Source organism: Manis javanica, chromosome 8 (assembly GCF_040802235.1).
Source record: "Manis javanica isolate MJ-LG chromosome 8, MJ_LKY, whole genome shotgun sequence".
Classification (NCBI taxonomy): domain Eukaryota; kingdom Metazoa; phylum Chordata; class Mammalia; order Pholidota; family Manidae; genus Manis; species Manis javanica.
Genome location: NC_133163.1, coordinates 67,318,045 through 67,336,983, shown reverse-complemented (window position 1 = coordinate 67,336,983; position 18,939 = coordinate 67,318,045). Strand labels below are relative to the sequence as shown.

The following is an 18,939-nucleotide window of genomic DNA, read 5'->3' as shown; positions in this document are numbered from 1 at the left end:
GTTTACCTATGTACCTGCTGATTTTTTTAAATATTCCATCATGACAAATTTAAGTATACGCATAAGTAGAGAGCTATATGCCTGGTAACTATTAAGGTGAACTCCAAAGCTCCAGAAAACATTTTATTTATATATAGTAGCAATCCATTATACTTCCAAAATTGTAAACATTTCTTTGGAATATTTAAATTTACTTATAGCCACATTGTGTTTGGTATTTAATATATGACTTTATATTACTATTACTAATGTAACTATTTAGAAACCTAATTGAAATTTTAATTTTGTAGACAAAGGAAGCCTTCTGTTAAAATGATCTTCACCCTAGATTAATAAATTTCTCTCCATTTCACAAATGAGAAAATTAAGGAGAGTTACCATGTGTAGTTTAGAATATGGACAAATATTTGAGGAGAATTTGTGCAAATTTTAGGGTTCCTTTCAGGGTTTTTCTCCCTTTAATCCATCTCTGGACTCCAGTCTTTGATCCCTCAGCTCAGTAAGTCTTGTCTTTTTTGCTTGAGTTCTTTCTCCTGTGTGACTTGCAAATTAGAAAGTATCCTCAGGAGGAAAGCTGGTTAAAAGAATATAACTCTCCTCTACTTTCTGCCTGCTGTTGATTGCTCATAGTACCTTCAAATGGGATTGTTGTTGGGGACTTTTTTAAAGAAGGCACATGCATACAACTTCTGGTCATCAAACGGACATAATTAATCCTTCTCATTTGCCATCCTACACAATCACCAAAATTTTGCTGAATGCTGGGGTTATTGTATACATCAAGGTTATTTTCAAGGGAAGGGTTGACTAAAAATGAGAAGTATAAATAAAGACAAATTTAGTGTCAGAGACACCTTTACTATGTAAGAGTAACAGAAAGTGATTTTTCAAAAGAGAAATTGGAATTACTGCAAGTCTGACATAGAAGGATGTCAATAATAACTTCTTAAATGAGAAAAGCAAATTTAAGAACCCTGTGTAATAACTCTTTTTATACAAGCATGTGTAATTTTCCATCAGAAGAAAACAAAGTTTAAAAAATTTGCTAATCTACAGTTTTACTTTTGCAATTGTATGAGCATGCCTTGTATAGAATCTAAAATATAATAATTTCAGTGTATAAAGATTACAATGTTTTCAGTTTATTTGATGAAATTTTCAGCACAACTATATCTTTTTCTATGATTTTAAGATTTTAGTCCTTTGATAAAACTTGAAATAGTAAAGAGAAGTAAATGAGTTCATTTGCTAATGAATTGAGATCAACTTTTAGGAACTTTTCACCTTAATCAAGGAATGTATTTTCTATTATCTTTTAATGTGTATTTTTTTTAAAGATGTAATCCATTGAAAATCTTAATCTTAAAGAAGGGATTTTTGTATACTGTGACCCAGCTGCCCCTGACAGTTTGCTATTGTTTTAAGTGCTATAAAATGTAAACTATGCAGATTAAAAGTGAATTTTACTGTGAAAAAAAAAAAGATGTAATCCATTGTTAATTTTCTAAAATAAATAAAAAATAACTATACCAAACTGCTAAATGAGCTAAGCTCTTCTCATTCTTTTCCATTAAGTGAAATTAAAGTGAACCCAGTGAGTAGAGAGTAAATCTTTGAAACTGCCTGTGGGAAGTAAAAATGCTTAGTCAATCCATTGAACAATCTGGTGATTGGCTAACACCATATAAAAATAGTCTTTTTCTGACTTCCTGCTTTTCTTTATAAATGGAACGGTCCGTTTCTAAAATGTTGCTTTTACTCTTGAGATTATAAATCCTTTTATATTTATAACCTGAAATTGTATACTCTATTGTATGTTTTTCTTGACACTGATGTGTAAGTATCTATTTTAATATTTAAGAGCTGAAATCATTGCTAACATCTATTGTTAAAATAGGTGCTGTTCCTATAATCAGATGTTCAAGAGGAACAGCAGCAGAAATGGTAGCAGTGGTGAGTTCATGCAAATATGCATTGTGGATAAATAGTAAGGTATCAGTTGTTTTCCAAAAGTACTACAGATGTATTTGTTCATATGAAGCATAAAATTGCTGTGTGTTACATATTAAGTACCAAAGGCAAAGATTTTTATTTTATAACATTGAAATTCCACTAAATAAAAAATAATCCTGTGTGTCTACATGATGGAGTAAAGTGATTTACACAATTGTGCTATTCTAGACCTGTTTGTGTTTTACTAAAACATATATTCCTCATTCAGCCTTGTCTCTGAGTATTTTATACTTATTTGATCCCCCAAACCATTTAATATTTAATTTTAATTAGCAAATATTTATTGACAGTCATAACCATTTTTAAAATGGTGAAGTGCATTTTTCTGTCCCACTGTATTGTAAAATATTATACTGAATTGAGCATTTAAAATTTGGTTTAAAAATTAAAAAATAAGGGATTAGAGAAATTATAGAATTATTGAAAAGAAAAGAGGGTAAGTCATATGGAAAGGTGAGGAAAGAGATGCTAATATTTTTGACATTTATTAGCCCAAATGAAGGTAAAGAGTTGCTTTCTTTCACATATTTCATTTCTGTTCTGGAGCCTCTTGCATCCACCGCTATATAAACACCTTCCTTGGTACAACAGACTCATGCTTGAGGAGAGAGGGTGGGTCCTTAGTGCAAAGTGTTTCCTGTACCTACAGTAAAAATAGTCAACAAAAAGTGATGGTTGGAGAAATCAGGCCTGACTCACAATAGAAAATGCAGTGGGCTTTTCAAGTCCAAGTTACAATGATATTGAACAGTAAAGAAGCTAAAATATTTAGATTTTAGAATTACTATTTTGTTAAAAAATTCCAATTTTCTTAGTTATGAAACTAAGAAAACATTATTTATTACCCTTTATAAAATTCTGTGAAATTTTTCTTTAAGAATTCATGTAAAATTTTATTTTTTCAGAAACTAGACAAGAAACTCCGGGAAAATCTAAGAGATGCAAGAAACAGTCTTTTTACAGGTGACACACTTGGAGCTGGCCAATTCAGGTATTATGTTAGTTAATATTCTTATAGGGACTTGAAAATTAAACATCTGTAGAGTTTTTTGGTTTGTTTTTCTGATAGAACACACTTATACTTGTAATTGAAATTTGTTTCTTTTTAATTAGGTAGTCAGGATCAGGGTTTTGACTCAAATTGTTCTTGAAAATACAAATAGAATATTTAATTTAATTTATCTTCTTTAGTTAGAAATTTCTGGTTTGTATTTTTATTATTTGGAGAAATTTTTCTGTTTATACACATTTGAATCCAGGTACAGGCTAATGATTCTCAGTGAGAATTGGTAATGTCAGGAGACGTATTTGGTTGTCACAACTGATGGATGTTACTGGAATAGAGCGGGGTGTGTTACAGGATGGTGCTGAATATCCTACAGTGCACAGGACCACCATTCATAATGAGGAGTCATGCAGCCCCAAATGTCAGCTGAGCTAAGAAACTGCTGTAGCTGTCCTCTCTTGCCGTTCACCAGCTCTGGAGTAGTAAATGATAATAGGTGGTAAGGGTGCCACTCCTGCTGTTGATTGCAGAGTTTTATGATTGGTGCAGTTGGAAGGGTCCACTGTCTCACACCCGGTAGGTTGTAATGAGTTATAAAATGGTCAGAAGTCTCTTGAAGGAGAAAATACATATAATTAATATAATCAGTTAGCAATGCCTTCGAAAATTAATGTGTACTCCTAATACAGTAGTACCTCTAAAGCAAATTTCTACAACTTTTGAAAACAAAGGGTAACCAAATGACTTTGTGCCTCAGTTTGCTCTAACTATAGCTTACTTCGCATCTAAATTGTAATGAATTAAACAGTGTATGAAGTGTCTGGCAAGTGAATAATTATATAATTAGGTACTATTGTGACATGTTTAATTTTATATATTATAATGGGATAGGGCTTTGGGAACCTCTTCACTGGAGTGCTTTTTTGAATTTGTATTTACAGAAAAAAAATAGTAATTTATGAAACTGTCAAATATTTGTACAAATTTATAACACCCTACTCTGTTTTCTCTGAAGCTAACTATAGCTACCCCTTTATCCTTTTTTTTTTAAAATGGGAAATATAAACCTGAGTAAAAGCAACTTAGTCTTACTTTGATCACTATAAAAATTACTCCATAAAAGTATTTATATAGATTTTTTTGCATTAAAAAAGTCCCCTTTTTTAATTTACACTTACAATCTAGCATTATACAGAAGCTCTAAGTAGTCTAAATCATCACTTGACAATCCTAGAAAAGTTTTTATAAAAGCTAAATGTTATAGGATGTTAATATTAGCATACTTATTATTCATATCAAAATAATATATATTGAAAGTATTAGAAAAATTCAGATGTATACACTGATATCAAGAGTTACATAACCTTTTTTACTATATTTACAGCTTCCAAAGGCCTTTATTAGTCCTTGTTGACAGAAACATAGATTTGGCAACTCCTTTACACCACACTTGGACATATCAAGCACTGGTGCATGATGTACTGGTAAGAGGCTAAATATACCACTTTTTACTAAAATGTAGTAACATTCAGTGGTCCTCTTAATTTAAAATGAACATCATGGCTCCAGAAACAAGATGAGAAGAATGGAGCTGAGAAATGTGAGCCAAAAAAGTGATGGGACTTAGTATCACTTGATGTGGGTGCTGGAGAATAGTGAAGAAGGGAGATTTAAAGTCCCAAATTTATGACCTTTAAGGTATAGGATAAATCAGTGGTATTGTTGGCAATGATGGGGGGGAAAAGGAAGGAAGGAAAGTGAGTGACCTTTTTTTTTTCTGGCCTCAGACTACGTTTTTGTATGTTCTCCCTGGGGAGAAAAGCTGTAATTTGCTCCCTTTTTTCTGAGAATTAGTTAAGCCTGATTTTATGGTAAAAGTAAAAGGTATTTTTTAATATTACACCATATCCATCCTGAAGTAATTAAACATACCTAATTTCATGCTTAAGACAAAAATCTGTGTTTATCTGTGCATATATTCATCTACTAAATATTGGGTATAGATCCATACCCAGATATATAAAACAATCCCAGTCTTCAAAGGTAATGAGAAGAAAATATGTACAAAAATAATTTCTGTACAAGATACTATATAACAGGGCTAGAATTGTCCCCATTTGATAGAATAATTAAGACACAGAAGTTAAAGGATTTAAACCCAAATCATGGCTCTGCCAAGATAAGCACTCTAGTTTACTAAATCCTAGCCCAGGCCTCTAGGGATAATTGTAGTATGTAATAGCATCATTATTGCAAAGATTGTCTGAAATGTCATATAGAAAGGAAGTGAAAGACATACAACAGGTGGTTTTGGTTTAACAGTTTATTTCATTAAAATCTATCTTGTAGCTGTAAAGTATTTCTTTAAATAAATCAGCTTTCAGGATTACCAATGGAATTGGTAATTCCAGGATTATACTTCTCTATTCGAGAGTCCTGTGCCATTCGAGACTCTTGGGTAGTATTGATGAAATAGTAGCCCTGATTCAGTAGAGAGGACACTAAGAATCAAGGGACCACTGAATTAAACTCTTGAGTAATGGAACATGGAAGCTTCTTTTAAGAGGCCAGATAAGAAACTGAAGAAGAGAAGTTCAGTTCAACCTCTCTGACAGAACATTCTAGACCCTGTTTTTAGCAATAACTAAAGCAAATGAAAATATTCTTTTCTTCCTGGAACTTAACATTCAGGTAGGAGAGACAGGCAATAAATAAAATATATAACATTTCAGAAAGGAGAAGATACTCTGAAGGAAACAGAAGTAGATAGTGGTGCAGGGTTGCAATTTTAAAATAGGGAAGACCTCACTGAAAACTACATTTGAGGAGAGGTCTAAAGTATATAAGGTAGTGAATTATGTAGTTTTATGGAGAACAGTATTCCCCGGTATGTTTAAAAGAGGGCAAGACACCCAAGGTGGACAGAGCAAAGTAAGGCAGCGGGGAGCAAGAGATGAAGTTAAATAATAGGACATAGGAAGCAATATAGCATGGAACATTACAGGCCATTGTAAGGTTATTGACTTTTAATTTGAGGGAAATGGGAAGCCACACTCAGTTTTGAGTTAGGTGGGTGACATCTGATATGCATTTTAAGAGTATCATTCTAGTTGCTATGTTGAAAACAGAGGCATAAGAGAGTAAATACAGACCAATCTTGAAAGAGTTTTGCTGTATAGGAGAGCTGAGAAAAGGGGTGATTGCTGGAAGAGGATATGAAGTCAAAAAGTTTTTTTTAATGTGAGAAATTATATCATGTTTGGGTATCAATGGGAATGATCAAAAGAGAAAAGTTGATGGAAGAGATAAGTGTGTCCTATAGGTCTATAGGAGATTTAGTGACCAGGATGCCTATAAACCAGGATTTCTCAACCTTTGGCATTATTGACATTTTACTCAGTAATTCTCTGTTCTGTGCTGTGTGGGATGTTCAGCAGCAGCCCTGGCCTTTATTCTCTGGATGCCAGTAGCACCCCCTCAGTTGTGACAACCAGAATGTCTTCACGCATTGCCAAATATGCCCAGAGGTGCAGAGGGGAGAATTGCCTCTGACTGAGAACATATTATAGGCTGATGACAGAGTTTCAAAGCTGGAGTTGTTTGAGGGAAGAGAATAGGAAAGAGTTGAAATAGCAAGGAAGACACCTATTCCACCCCAGATCCAGTGGTATGAGATGTGTGACAAGTAAAAAAAAAGTTTACCATCTGAGAAGGGTATAGGGATAGCCCATGGGAATTAAATTAGAGCAAGAAAGTACAGTGGGAGTTTAGAGTAGATGTTCAGAATAGGAGTTCCTGCTGATAACTAAGTGTGAGTTCCAGAGGGTATGACAGAAGGGTTTGAGGAGTCAGGTAACAATGAGAGATGAATCTGAAGGGGGGTAGTATGAATAGCCAAACGGATTATTGTCATGATGAGATAATTTTGGTAGTCTCAAATTAGGTTTGGTTGGTAGGCCCCTAACTATTGGGTGGGGCAAGGGTCTTAGTGGTAGCAAACTGCCCAGGAGTCACCTCTTCATTCCTGCAGTGAAGTCTGAAGGCTCTGCAGAGCAGTGAGATACTAGCATCCTTTCTAATTCTGAACTTGAAGAATTTCTGGACAAAATCAAAGTACCTGATTCTTTTGAGTGCAGGAGATAAGACAGATGTAGAAGGAGTTCCAATACAAAGGAATATGTTCTGAGTCAGCCTTATCAGAAGAGATAATTGGGAAATAGAACTTTGGAGCAGAGATTCTCCAGAACCTGATGAGGCTAATACTAATTTTTGAGGTTTTAACTTTTCAGAGTGAAGTGAGAAGGACTATGAAATGAGTTTAGATGACTGACCTTTATACTATTTTTTAATGCTTTACCTTTTATTATCCTTGGCATCCTTATAAGATATAATACGCTAATTTTTATTTCATACTCTTTAAAATATCCTTTTAAAAATATAAGATGGTGAAAGTAGACGGTAGGGTTTTTTTTTTATTCTAATCTTCACAGAATAAAAGTTGGCAACCTTATGTCTCCAAATATTAGGTGCCTACGCTGTACTGACACTGTGCTAGTCACTGTAGTACATGGTGAGCAAAGCAGATGTGATCTCTGCTTGCACAGAGGTTAGAATAGTGAATTCCTATGGACATGTGGGTAATTTTTTGTCATAAATAATAGAACAATGCACAGCTTTAGTTAACTTTCTTAGGCTAGGTTCTCAGAATCCATATTACTCTTTAAGAAGTCTTCGTTACACTTTTATTAGATTATCTAGGTCTTACAATAATAGTCACTTTGAAGAAATTGTTTGCAATAAACTGCACAACTTCCATTGACTTAATCCTGTTAATTTTAGTACAGTTTCTAGATGTGAAAAAACTAACTGAAATATCAAAAATTATAATTGCACCATTTTTTGATAAAACTGCTGCTTTTGAAGTTTCTTCCAAGCTTTTATAATACTTCATAACTATACCCTTTATCTCCACAAGATGGAGTAAACGATCTAGATAGGAACTGTTAACTTGAAATTGGAACTTTTTGAATATCTTTGCCTGAAAATCCGTAATATTAGTAATATTGATTATCAGAGCTTGGAAACAACTGAAAATTCACACAGCAGCTTCCCTGTCTGCCAGAAAGGTGATTGTTGTAATTTAACAAAGGAAGTACATTCTCTCAGTGAAAACCTTTGCAGCGCCCCTTTCCTTTTATCAGTATTTAAGAAGCAAAGTACATAATTAGAAAGCTGCGATTTCTTTTTATTATATATTGGGTGGGAGGAGTGGATTTGATTGTTGAGCTGAAATGAGTAGTTACCCTTAGGCAAAGAGGCAGGTGTTATTTCATCTCAGTATCTTGTACTTCACTTGGCCTGTTTGCACGTCTTAGGTGCCCTTTGTGCCTTTGGCCCTCTGCTGCTGAATACTATTATTGGAAATGTTAAATCAGAATTTACACTAATATACGTAGGAATCTTAAAAAAAGTTTTTTCTTTCAAGAGAACAAAGGAAGTATTCCCAAATTAATAGATACTTTTAAAAGTTTATTAGAAAAGCATTTTAGAAACATTCATTTCTTAAAGACGTGGATTGCAGTGTCATTGATGCCTAAGTGTAGTTCAGAGTTTAATTGCTTTGAAGATTGATACTTTATTGATCTTCTAGTCTTTATTAATACAGAAACTCTCGGATGGTACTATGTTGAACTAATTTCAGGTGTAGAAGTCAAAAGTATGATGTAAACTTTTACTCACTGAATCTAAGCACAGATTGCTCATAACTGAACAAACTGTAGTTGTTCATGGGAAGTTCCTACTGAAGAATGTAGTCTGTGTAAAAGCCCAGGAAAGATATCCTTGATTTTTTTTTAAGTGGTATTGTTCTAATATATGTCCATATTCATTGCCATTTCTCAACTTGGATTAAAATTTTATTTAAGAGAAAGAGGAGTATATGTTATTTACTACTTACTGATTTGCTTTAGATGCTACCATTTTATTCTTTATATCCTAGTTGTTGGCATGTAACATTTTGTGACATTTATTTTATCTGTGTTTATGTGGACCATTTAACAAGGATTTTCCTTTTCAATTTAGTGATTCTACAAATTTTCTAAATTAGGTGGGGTTTTTTTCTTCTTTTATCTTTTGCACATTTTTTTCTTTTCTTGTCATTGGCCGAAGTTCAGTGTTTCTAAGTCAGTGCTAACAAATACAGTATTAACAACAGTAGTTTTAGACTTTCTAGAAGCTGCATTAAAGTGATAAAAAAGGTAAAGTTTATTTTACTAATATACTTTATATAACCCAGTATATCCAAAATATTTACATTTTAATATGTAATCAATTTAAAACATTAATTATATATTCTCTTTACATATGAAGTCTTAAAAGTTCAGTGTGTATTTTATACCTACATCTCAATTCAGACTATTCACATTCCACATTATCAGTAGTCACATGTGACTAGTGGTAACTGTATTAGATAGTACATTTCTAAATCATTAAGGCCCAAATTCTACTTTGCTACTTTAGAAATTGAGTAAATTGTTTATGAGTTTAGATTTTCACATGAGGGCTGGTAAAAAATGTTTGCATATTGCCAGCAGTGTATCTGTGGAAGGCTTTCAGGTCATGATTCCTAGAGTCATAAGGAATTCTGCTTTAGTAAGAGTAAACAAGGCTATCAAACTGTCCCTGATATTGCTGAATCTGTATAGAATACCTTGGCCTCTGAACTGAAGATAGGTATGGTTGTGCTGCTCAACCTAAAATGACCCTCAAACCTTAGTAGATTAATAACAAATAATTATTTTTTGTTCCAGCATTTCTTGTTCTTGTCCGAAGTAGATGGACCTGGGGAAGCTGTTCTCATAGTTGCTTACAAATTAAGGGAAATGAGGCCCCCTCTCAGCATGTATTTTCACAATTACTATGGCAACACAAAGTAGAATTTGCCATAGTAATTGTGTAGAATCATGGGTTGCAGTTTGAATCATGTTTCTCTGTTACGAATAAAATTTTAAGACATATTAGGGAATACTTCATATAAAAAGACAAAGTCAGAGGATACTATAATGAACCTCCAGGTGTATCTCCTGTAAAAAATCTGTTTGACATAGTTACAGGGTATGTTCTAAGAATCTAGAGTCAACATTGATGACCTTGTTTTATTAAGCGGAGATTAAAGTGTATTCAGTACATTTGATTTCGGAGCCCCAGAAATTTAATCATTAATTCAAAACTTGTATCTTAGACCTAAGATGATTCTATCATTCTGCTTCCCAGACAATATACTTCTTATGTGTCTTGTCCCACAATTAGTGCATAAATATTTTAGCATAAAAATATTTTTTAAAGTACCATAATTTTATTATCATATCTAACAAAATTAACAGTCATTCTTTGGTAATATCTAATATAATCTCTGTATTCATTGTTTCCTAATTGTTTCAAAGATGTGTCTTTACAGCTGGTTTGTTCAAATAGAGACCCAAACAGTATCTATACATTAAGTTGGTTGCTATGTTCTTTAAATTTCTCAATTTGCAGTGGTTCCTCTCTTCCCTCCCACTCTTTTTTGTTGTCATTTTTTGTTTGAAGGAATTGGTTGTTTTTCTGAAGAATTTCCCACATTTCTGCATTTGATTGACTCTGTCCTTGTAGGGTAGAGTTTGACATGTTCCTCTCTCCTGGTGTTTTTTATAAACTGATTTTATGAGATTTGGCTCAATTCTTTGCCAAACAAAAGTAGTTTTATTTTACTTTGCTTTTCTCCTCGTGTGAATAAAATCTTAGTTCTGCATAAAAAAGTGTCTCCTATGTTATTCAAATATATTTTCGGTACCAGAGCTCTGTCTGTTTCAGCTCTTCTGCTTTAACTTGTGAAAGGAAAACAAGACTGCTAGAGACTTATTCATGTTTTTAGCAATGGGATTTATTTACTCTTGTGATTCGGGTCACCGTTGTCCACTTTTCTAAGTCAGGAAAGTGTGAATATCAGTGGAAGCAGGTGTTAGACTTTACATGTTAGAACTAATTCTCTTGTCTTTTATTTGCATATAAATGTTCAGTTTCTGTAACATGATCAAGTACAGGACAGAACTTTCTAATTTCCCAGTTTTCAAGATTGAAATTACTTTTCCTTATTTGCTTGGCTATTATAAAAACAATGGAACTGTTCTTGCTGCTGTTATTTTATTTCTCAAAACTCCTAACATCTTTTATTCCTTCATTATTTTGTGTTTCTATGTATTCCATCAATACTTTAGTAATAATAATGCTGTCCTGTTTTTAGAGCAGTAATTTTGCTAACTAGTTACTTTAATTTCAAATGAACTGTGTTGTCACATGGCAAATAGTGTTTCTCTAGGCATTCTAATTAATAAAGCTTAACTGTTTAAAATGTTTCTCTTCATCTTTTTTTTGTTAGATAATTTTTTTAGAAACAAGAGTTCTTCTCATATGTAGCTTTTAACATCTATTTATCGTATTTTCTTCCTGTATGGGTGATTGGTTGTGCAAAGTGAGGTTAAGATATAAGGATGGAAAAGTGAGGAAATAAGGTTACTAACATGTTTATCCTATGGTAAAATGAGGTGTCTATAGAAAGACATAATATTAACAGGTTGAAATATGATGTGGTACACTCTTGTCAGTAGACTTGTTACTTCACAGTGGCAATTAGAGTTTATATATTTGCAGTCTTGTTTTTTATGTCATAAGGGAAAATGGCAAGAAAATAATCTTCTGTAAAAGATTTATTTGACATAGTTACAGGGTATGATCTAAGAAACTAGAGTCAATATTGATGACCTTGTTTTATTAAGAGGAGATTAAAGTGTATTCAGTACATTTGATTTCGGAGCCCCAGAAATTTAATCATTAATTTAAAACTTGAATCTTAGACCTAAGATGATTCTATCACAGTCATGCTAGGTATTTTCTCCATGTACTTTCTTTCTCATAATTTTGCTTCCTTATGGATAGCCACGTTTTATCTCTAGCTCACTGTTCTTCAGAGTAGAGTAGATTGGATCGTAAAATAGCATTAGACCTGTTTTTTGGGGGTTTTTTTTTGTTTTTTGTTTTTTGTTTTTTGCGAAAGGGCAAAAAAAAAAGTCCTTACATGAGTAAAATTACTTCTAGGCAGAAAAGTTTAGCAACTACTGGTCTAACTAACTCTTAGTGTGAAAGGGAGTGCTGTTATTATTGCAATTTCTATAATAATTTTTTTAAATGCAGTCAACCTAGTAACTAGGCAGAATGTCAAGATTCTGTAAGAGTTCAAAAATTATATTTAAGATTATGTTTGTTACAACTAAGCATCAGGAAGCCTGGTCTAACAAATAGATACAGCCAAATATTGAACCATTATGTAGCCGTGTTGAAAATAAGGTAGTTGTACATATACAGATAGAGAAAGAGTTCTAAAATATATTAAATGAGGAAAGTAAGGTACAAAATACATTTAACATAATCCCACTCTTTAAAATAAAAGAATGTGCATATACTGACATATGCAAAAATATTTTTCTAGAACAAGAACATGGTTTTTAGATATTTTTTGAAATTTTAATCATATGTATCTGCTTTAATTAAAATACATAAAAAATTAAAAGTTTATTTGTGTGTAACAAAACATTGGAAGGTCTTTTAAATTTCAGATCTGTTTATTGTTGGAAGTACTAGAAAAGGCAGCGAGAACCTGCGTTATTTTCCTTGTGGTAGGAAACGTTATGGTTCGTAAATTCAGAAAACTATTATTTAAAACAGAATTATGTTTTCCTAGGATTTCCACTTAAACAGAGTTAATTTGGAAGAGTCTTCAGGAGTGGAAAATTCTCCAGCTGGTGCTAGACCAAAGAGAAAAAACAAGAAGTCTTATGATTTAACTCCAATTGATAAGTTTTGGCAGAAACATAAAGGAAGGTAAGTAAGAAAAAAATCAGTAAGTAAAGAAATGGAGATGTTATCTGACTTGAGGAATTTGATTGAAAAAAAATAAAGGTCATGAGGGTTCATCTATACGATGAGTAGGAGCTATTATTAAATAATCTATAGATATGTATCTTTATTGCTTGATTTCTTCCTTATCCCTAGGTTGTTTTTTGTTAGCTCTTTTGTAGAGGCCATGTCCCTCTTCAGTAAGCTTGTACCATATGGTTTTATAGATTTTACGATAATCTTTCCAAATTTTGTTGCTATCACCACTGACCCTCTCTACAAGACCATTTCTGATAAAATGGGTTTTTGTGATAAGGAAACATTGACGTGTGATTTTTCCTTTTTGTTCCTTGTTTGCTTTCATACAAATCCCATTTATAGATATCTGCGGAGAGAATATATAAGCTTGAAAACCAGATTTATTCAAAGTACATCAGAAATGAGAGGTGAAGAAATTGTAATAATTTGCCATGTGATTTTTTTTGTAGGCAGATAACAGATTGTGCCACTGTGCCCCCTTAAAGTGTAGGGAATTTCATGAGTGAAGTAATTGTTATAAAAGTTATCTAGTAGTTATATTGCTAGAGAAATCATTCTAAATAAAATCGTTCCTCTGAGAGAAAAAAATGGTTTTCAGTAATTATGGAAATACCTGGTTATTTATTATTATTTTGAATACTTCAAGTGTTACTCTATGTGTCTACCTATATAAGTCTATGTCCTTGATATGGCTGTTCCTTTTGGCCTAATCTGTGTTTCAGGAGAAGTAGGATATAGACTTGCTTCAGCATGCTGGGATTTTTTATATGTTGTATTTATAATTTTTTTTAACACTGAAAAATTGCACTGCTATAACAAAGAAATTTATTTTCTCTGCACAGAAAAGTCGCTATCTTCCTCTTTCTGACTGGTGCTTTTGGGTACTATTGTAATTTACTTTATTTTAAGTAATTTTCTTCTGTTTGGAATTTCATAGGCTACATTTCCTTCCAGAATGGTGAAGTACAAGAAATTATATTTACATTATTTATAGAGGATGCAGTATATTTTGAAGTTGATTTTAAAGTTCACATTCCCTAACAGAAAAATGTTTAAGAAAAAAATCTCTATTCAAATATGGAGATTTTGAATATTTTCTTTAGACCATATGTTTAGGAACAATCAAATGGGATCAATTGAATAATAAGAACTGTAATTTTTTGTTTGTAAATAAAAATAGCACTGAATAGTCTTCACTCTGAATATTGTACTATAATAGTAATGTGGACACAAAGACACTGGGAGACAGCATAGAGTTAAACAAGTGACTTCAATCTCTCTGACCTTCAGTTTCCTCATCAGTAAAATGTGGGTTTGATAATTCTACCTATCGCCCTGTTTCAGAAGGTTGTCAGGAAGATTAAGTGAGACATTAAAAGAAGTAATTTGCCCAAACCATCCAGCTTTCATTGGCAAAACCAGAGGTAAAACCCAATTCTGGCAGATGACATAGTCCCTGGTCCTAATTAACAGTGTGCACCTCATCAAGACTGTGATCAGGATTAAAAGAGAGAATAGAGACAAATTCTTAACATAGTGTTTGACATTGCAGTAAGCGCTCAATAAATAGAAGCAGTTACTATTGTCTGTTATCTCAGACCTGAAGATACTAGAGATTTTTAAGGATCATCAAGCTCAACCACATTTTACATGCGTAGGTGCAACTTTTTGCCAACATACAGTCTGCTGGAGCTGAGCTGGGGTTGATACTTGCAGTTGTCATGTAAAACTGGACTGTGTTCCTCAAAATTCTTTCAGGAATTTCTGTCATTCCTGTCACTCTACATTGGATGAAATGTGCTGATCATTAGTGAAGTGTTACCAAGTGTTAGGGCTGAGAAAGGGGGAAAGGTTTTTGTGTCATTACTGATGATACATGACCCTTTCTTGCTTAAAGGAGGAAAAGCTTCTGACCTCTCCCAAGGCTGCAGATGAAAACTACTCATGTTAGGAACCATGTCATGGTCAACATGTATTTATGTAGAATTATTGAAGTTGGTGCTGCATGACACTTTCTACCAGAACTGTTCAGTGATGGCAGATCAGTTGTCTGTCTTCAGACTTCAGTCTGAAGTCTGAAGTCTATGGAAATTTCTGCTAAACAGTGCTCTCCTAGAAGATACCAGGCATTAGACCAACAAACTGTGGCCTATGTTCTATTTTTACCAGTAGTAGTCTACAATATTAAGCTTACAGAATTTAAAGATTTTTTTTCACACTTACTAAAATGTAACATTTTTAAAGTCTTCATTATGGTTGCAATGACCCTTTGACACTATGTATTAATTTGGGTGGTAATATTTAACTGATGTTTGTTATACTCTTCACCTCTCTTCCTTTGTTTTTCAGTCACTGAAATGTTTTACTTTTTTCCCAACAATTGTATAGGTGTAATGGTTAATGAAAAGAATTGAAATAAAATTTAAATATGTTTAGATGTATAAGTATTACGATATACATTTTAAAGAAATAGTGTTTATAAGTAGATATCGCAAGGATTATAGTTGTATATTTATGCCAAATGTTTTCTGCCTATATTACATAAAATATACTCAAATCAAATAAATACATTTAAAATAATAAATCCTCATTGTATATATTTCAAAATTCACACAAAAATCAGTATTTTAATGTCATACTCATAGTTCCTCTTTTGCAATACTGTTTCAGTCCATTCCCAGAAGTTGCAGAATCAGTTCAGCAAGAACTAGAATCATACAGAGCACAGGAAGATGAGGTTAAACGACTTAAAAGCATTATGGTAAGATTCTGTTTGCTTTCTTAGAATTGTAAGGAAGCAGAAGGACATCTGGAGGGAGAAAGGTTAATTTTTTTTCTCTCAAAAATTCAAGGTCATTCATTGCTTTAATAACAAAAATCTTCTCGGCTTATGTGAAAGATCTTTTTCAAAAAGAAATCTGAAAAGAACAAATTGCTTTAGAAACAATATGAATTTGTGATTTGAAAAATATAAATGTGGCTTCATTTTAGAGATATATGTTCCAAATATAGATATATGTTCTAGTACATTCTACTATATATGTTTTTACCTTTGTTCTACTATACTTTGATCTAACTGGGGATTTCCATTTTACTATTTATTACTATATGACCTTTGGCAAGTCTTTGGGCTTATTTCTTTATCTGAAAATGCCAGTTGATCCTTCTTTTACTCATCTAACCATTTATTAGATTGGTGGTTACTAAAACTTTCCTATAACTAAAAAAAAAAATGCTTGCTCCTTAGAGGAGAAGAATTGTTATTTTGGGTGATGTAAATCTTACTATTTATCAGTGATTTTAGGACTACATTGATGTTTATGCCTGGACCTGGGATATCTTAGTAGTTGCCAGACCATTTTTTCCTTCCCAGGGACTAGAAGGGGAAGATGAAGGAGCTATAAGTATGCTTTCTGACAATACTGCTAAGCTAACATCAGCTGTTAGGTGAGTAAGCCCTGTGTCTTCCTTGAAGTCTTTCTGTTGGTAAGATTTATTTTGGAAATTTAAGATTCAGTTAATATTTTAATAAGAAATAGTAGGTAAGAGTTTATGCCTGTAAGTTTAAAGAATTAAATTGTATTTTTAACATATGCATGCTGATTTCAGTTCCCTCTTTTATATAGGAGATCATTTGCTTCTTTCACTAGTTAGAATTGTATAATGGGGATAATTTACCAAGAACATGGTGTTGGTGATAAAGTAATGTGAGTTGTTATTAACTTTTTATCATTGCTGCTATTTCATTAACTAAAGGTTAAGCAGTTTGGTACTTTAAATGCCAGTCAAGGACAGAGGAAGCATGTTGTACAAATATAGATAAAATCATATCTCCATTCATATAATTTTATCCTAAATCTCCAAGCTTTAGAATCAGAAATGAAATGGGAGGATAATGGTATTTGGGAGGAAGATTATTTTAAACTAAGAAAGCATTTGATTTGTATTAAAGTAGTAAATACTGTGTTGAAGCCTAGAAATTAAATTCAGTTGAGAGACAATCTAACTTGTCACTTGGTCACTGTTTTACTCTTCTGTTTCCTCAGAGAGAAACACCCAGGTGGGTTTACTAATGTCTCTGTCATTTTCTTGGAAAGTTTAATGGGTAATTTTTTAATTTTTTTGATATTTGCAGTTCCTTACCAGAACTCCTTGAAAAAAAAAGACTTATTGATCTCCATACAAATGTTGCCACTGCTGTTTTGGAACATATAAAGGTAAATTTAACTCCCTACCAATAATGTAACTTTTTTTTTGCAGGATTTTGACTATGTGAGACACTTTCATATTCATTATCTTATTGAGGTGTAATAGTCAAAGGTAGTATTATTACATTCCTTTTTTTTGCAAGTGTGGAAACTTAAGAATCCAGAAAGATTAGTGTTTTGCCCAACGCCACATATTCAGCAGTAGAATCTGTGATGTTTCTATTATGTTGCCTCAGTACTGCAACATTATTATCTCTATGCATATTACTATTAACAGTAGACTTCTGTCTATCAGTAATACAGATTTAGACATCCCTTTTACTACAGTACTAAAATTTCCATTGATAACATGATTTCATTATGTAACTTGGCTCTGAATTCTTTAGTTTGAGGTGAGTCTGTTAGTAATAAGGCTTCTTACTGTCTTCTGTTGTATTGTGATTTTGAAACACATATAGTGTGTCTTCTGTATGTTATCAGTTCTTTATTCATGATTACTTTATTCATGATTACCCTATTTCAGCTTGACTTTATCAGATCTTCAGTATTCTCCTGTCATTTATTCTCAGGATGTGGAGCTAAATTCCAGTAAGAGATTGAGCATACATTAGGATATAGTTATTACCCTGCCTTTCCATGTGATATGATACATTTGTAAAACCAGTGTTAAAAAGCTAAATATGCTTGCTGCATGTCAAAGATATTGATAACACCTTGGATTTATGGAAGAGAAACTTAGACATTCTCCTTTTTTAATGATTTATAAACTCAAAGGGCATTAGAAAGAAGCTAATATAAATAATGAACATTATGCGGCATGGAATTTAAACTTACATAATTTCGATGAAACTGAAATGCAATTTTATCCTTTGTTTCACATCTTGATTTTGATAACTTGGTATTTTCATGTACCTATAGGAATAGAAACATACTTGTGCAGTCTGTAGGTGAGTCTGCAGATGGTATTTTCCTCTCCATATGTAGCATCTCTTTCATCTGTTTACCTGAAGTCATTGTCTCCTGTGGAGATAATATATATAACCAGGTGAAATATACAACAAAGAGCTATTTTGAGAATTTTCCTCAGTAGGAAAGAAAGACTTTGCTTACATTGTGAAGACTGTGAATCTAATATAAAAAGCTTTTTAATATTTTTGCACCAAAATAAAATACAGGTACTAATTTGTATCTGTTAAACTATAATTATATAATAAGGATCTTAAGATCCAGTAGACATTTTTTTGATACTTGCTGTGTGCCAGGCAGTGTCCTAGGTGCTACATGCAAATAAACACACAGTTTAAAGCAAATTCTAAGAGGTTGTAACAATTCTTACATAGTCCTCTGTGTGGTTTGAGATTTAAGCTGTCTTGTGAACGACTTTGACTTAAGAGTTTTTTTTTCATTATTAAAAGTTTATTAATTCTTAATTCTACTTTCTGACCTCAGTTCTCACTGCTGTAAAATCAGGAAAATGCCAAGCTCAGCTCTTACTACCAAACTGAGTTGTGTAACCCAAAGTAACTATCATACTTATGGAAAGTGCAGTTTCATCCTATTCATAAATTTTACAAAGATCCTGCTACAAATTTATGTGAATATTCTCTAGGTCAGAGATGATGGCTTATTGTTTGAGGAAATTCTGGTTAAAGTAATTTACTTAATCATGTTTATTGGGTGGCTCTGTGTGTATAGTGCAAGGCCCTGGAAATTCCATAGTAAACAAGACAGACGAGTTTTCTG

At 32.7% G+C, this 18,939-nt stretch overlaps 1 protein-coding gene across 3 annotated transcripts in view; it reads left to right on the top strand.

Annotated features, from left to right (window-relative positions):
- The window catches only part of SCFD1 (sec1 family domain containing 1), a 97,130-nt gene that overhangs the window by 19,204 nt on the left and 58,987 nt on the right, over nucleotides 1-18,939 (top strand). For all 3 annotated transcript variants that reach the window (XR_012120575.1, XM_073211415.1, XM_073211414.1), the window contains exons 8-14: nucleotides 1,898-1,953; nucleotides 2,919-3,004; nucleotides 4,404-4,503; nucleotides 12,795-12,934; nucleotides 15,659-15,749; nucleotides 16,362-16,435; nucleotides 17,124-17,205. Coding sequence is in view for 2 of the 3 variants with exons in the window: in XM_073211415.1 (XP_073067516.1) it covers nucleotides 1,898-1,953; nucleotides 2,919-3,004; nucleotides 4,404-4,503; nucleotides 12,795-12,934; nucleotides 15,659-15,749; nucleotides 16,362-16,435; nucleotides 17,124-17,205 (629 nt within the window). In the remaining variant the exon portion in view is untranslated. The remainder of the gene's footprint in view (nucleotides 1-1,897; nucleotides 1,954-2,918; nucleotides 3,005-4,403; nucleotides 4,504-12,794; nucleotides 12,935-15,658; nucleotides 15,750-16,361; nucleotides 16,436-17,123; nucleotides 17,206-18,939) is intronic.